This window comes from Pygocentrus nattereri, chromosome 10, assembly GCF_015220715.1.
Source record: "Pygocentrus nattereri isolate fPygNat1 chromosome 10, fPygNat1.pri, whole genome shotgun sequence".
NCBI classification, from domain to species: domain Eukaryota; kingdom Metazoa; phylum Chordata; class Actinopteri; order Characiformes; family Serrasalmidae; genus Pygocentrus; species Pygocentrus nattereri.
In genome coordinates, this window is record NC_051220.1 from 43840219 (window position 1) to 43842718 (window position 2500).

General features: G+C 46.6%; 1 protein-coding gene across 6 annotated transcripts in view; it reads left to right on the forward strand.

Moving 5' to 3' along the window:
- Positions 1 to 2500, forward strand: part of ralgapa1 (Ral GTPase activating protein catalytic subunit alpha 1) — a 203763-nt gene that overhangs the window by 127156 nt on the left and 74107 nt on the right. For all 6 annotated transcript variants that reach the window (XM_037541859.1, XM_037541862.1, XM_037541863.1 and 3 more), the window contains one exon: positions 483 to 593. In XM_037541859.1, the coding sequence (XP_037397756.1) occupies positions 483 to 593 (111 nt within the window). The remainder of the gene's footprint in view (positions 1 to 482; positions 594 to 2500) is intronic.

The window sequence follows — 2500 nt, forward strand, 5'->3', positions numbered from 1 at the left end:
CTGGACTCTGGGGCGGTCAGTCCATCGTCCAGCTTCTTTGTTTGGTGTGTCCGTCTCCTTTTCTCAGTGAGGTTCTTCTTGATCAGCTACACCTCCTTTCAGACCCACAGCGCTGAGTGGTCTTCTCACAGTGGAAGGATGGACAGAAACACCTGTGGATGTTTTCAGATCTGAAGCAGCTTGATCTTCTCCTCTCTCTCAGAGATCAAAGCTTTCAGCGCTGTTTATCTGTTGGGGGCACGTTTGGGGTCGACCAGCTCTTCCAGGAGCCACATTTTCTCTGAACACCAGTGCAAGTAGATTATTGTCTCAGAAATTTGGGCCAGAGGTTATTTCTGACAGTGTATTATGTGTTTCAGAGAGCGAGGCAGAGAGAGTGAGGCAGAGAGAGCGAGGCAGAGAGAGCGAGGCAGAGAGAGACAGATCTCACTCCTGCTCAGTTCCACTCAGATTCACACAGTTCTGTTTGTCTTATTTTTCAGTTCCCCAATAAAACTGTAGCGCTGGTGGCTTCAGATATCCTGCACTTACTCATAAACTACGTGGACCATCTGCAAGCATTCCCCCCCGACACTCCAAAGAAGATCGTAGAGGTAATTCAAGCAGAATGCTTTTATTTACAGGTCAGAAGGCCAGTTTTTATATTGCTTTAAAGGGCCGAGATCATGGAAAAAACAAATGTTCTTGATGTTTTTTAAATGTGTAGTGGATCAGAAACAGCAGAGCTGCTGTCGGTCCACCATGTAGATGTAAAGTCAGAGACGACAGCTCATCTGCCTCTGCACAGTTTGTGTTGGTCATCCTCTAGTCCTTCATCAGTGGTCACAGGACGCTGCCCACAGGACGCTGCCCACAGGACTCTGCCCACAGGACGCTGCCCACAGGACGCTGTCGGCTGGATATTTTTGCTTGGTGGACTGTTCTCAGTCCAGCAGCGACACTGAGGTGTTTAAAAACTCCAGCAGCACTGCTGTGTCTGATCCACTCAGACCAGCGCAACACACACTAACACACCACCACCACGTCAGTGTTACTGCAGTGCTGAGAATGACCCACCACCCAAATAGTACCTGCTCTGTGAGGGTCCATGGGGGTCCTGACCACTGAAGAACAGGGTAACAGAGTATCAGAGAAACAGATGGACTACAGTCTGTAACTGTAGAACTACAGAGAGCAGCTATGCGGTCAGTGGAGCTGATAAAGTGGACAGTGAGCGTAGAAACAAGGAGGTGGTCAGAACGTTACGCCTGACAGGTATACATAAACACTCACCTGAGACTTTATTAGGTACCAGTAAAAGGCTGGACCCCCTTTCGCCTTCAGAACTGTCTTAATTCTTCATGTCAGACTTTCAACAAGGTGTTGGAAACGTTCCTCAGAGATTCTGGTTGGTGATTTGAGCTCCTGCTGTCTTTCTATCATCTGGAACCAGTCTGCCCGTTCTCCTCTGACCTCTCACATCAACAAGGCATTTTCGTCCACACAACTGACCGCTCACTGGATGTTTCCTCTTTTTCGGACCGTTCTCTGTAAACCCTAGAGATGGTTGTGTGTGAAAATCCCAGCAGATCAGCAGTTTCTGAAATACTCAGACCAGCCCGTCTGGCACCAACAACCACGCCACGTTCAAAGTCCCTTAAATCCCCTTTCTTCCCCGTTCTGATGCTCGGTCTGCACTTCAGCAAGTCGTCTTGACCACCTCTACACGCCTAAATGCACTGAGCTGCGGCCGTGTGATTGGCTGATCAGCTATTTCTGTTAAGCAACTCAACAGGTGTACCTAATAAAGTGGCCGGTGAGTGTATATACAAACATAATTATATGCGTTCTTAAAAAAGCAGGTTCTCTCAGTAAAGACAAATGGTTCTATGTTGACGAATGGTTCTGTATCATTATAGAACATGATTATAATGATTAAATGACTATAAACGTTCTCCACATGGTGAAATGGATCTTCTGATTGATGGAGAATGTGTTATGTAAGGCTTTGTGTAGAACCTTTTTGAAAAGGGTTCTGCATAGCACCGAAAGGGTTCTGTCATCACAAGCTTGACATCTTAACAGTAGCAGAACCCATTTTGGTGCTATATAGAACCATATGCTACACATTCTCCCTCTACCTGAGGAACATTTCACCCTGCGGAGAACTATTTATTCATGCAGATGGCTCTTTGAGTGTTGGTTCTACCAAGGACTGTTGTCTTTCCTGAAGGACCTTCTTCTCTTTGAGGAGTGTAGATAAGAAGGTGATGAACCAAGTATAGATTGAAATATGCCAGTGAATCTGTCTGTGTGTAAATATAAAAGATTTAAACATAAAACAAAGAAACGCTCAGCCCCCCGTCTCGCCTGCTCATCAGCACCAGCCTGGTATTAGTGTAAGAACCGGCTGAGCGGGAAACTGTTTATCTAGAATAAAGAGCCAGACGGACTCGGAGGAAACCGGCTGTCTGTAGTGTTGAAGGACAATCTCAGGCAGGGTCGTCTACACGGCTATGGG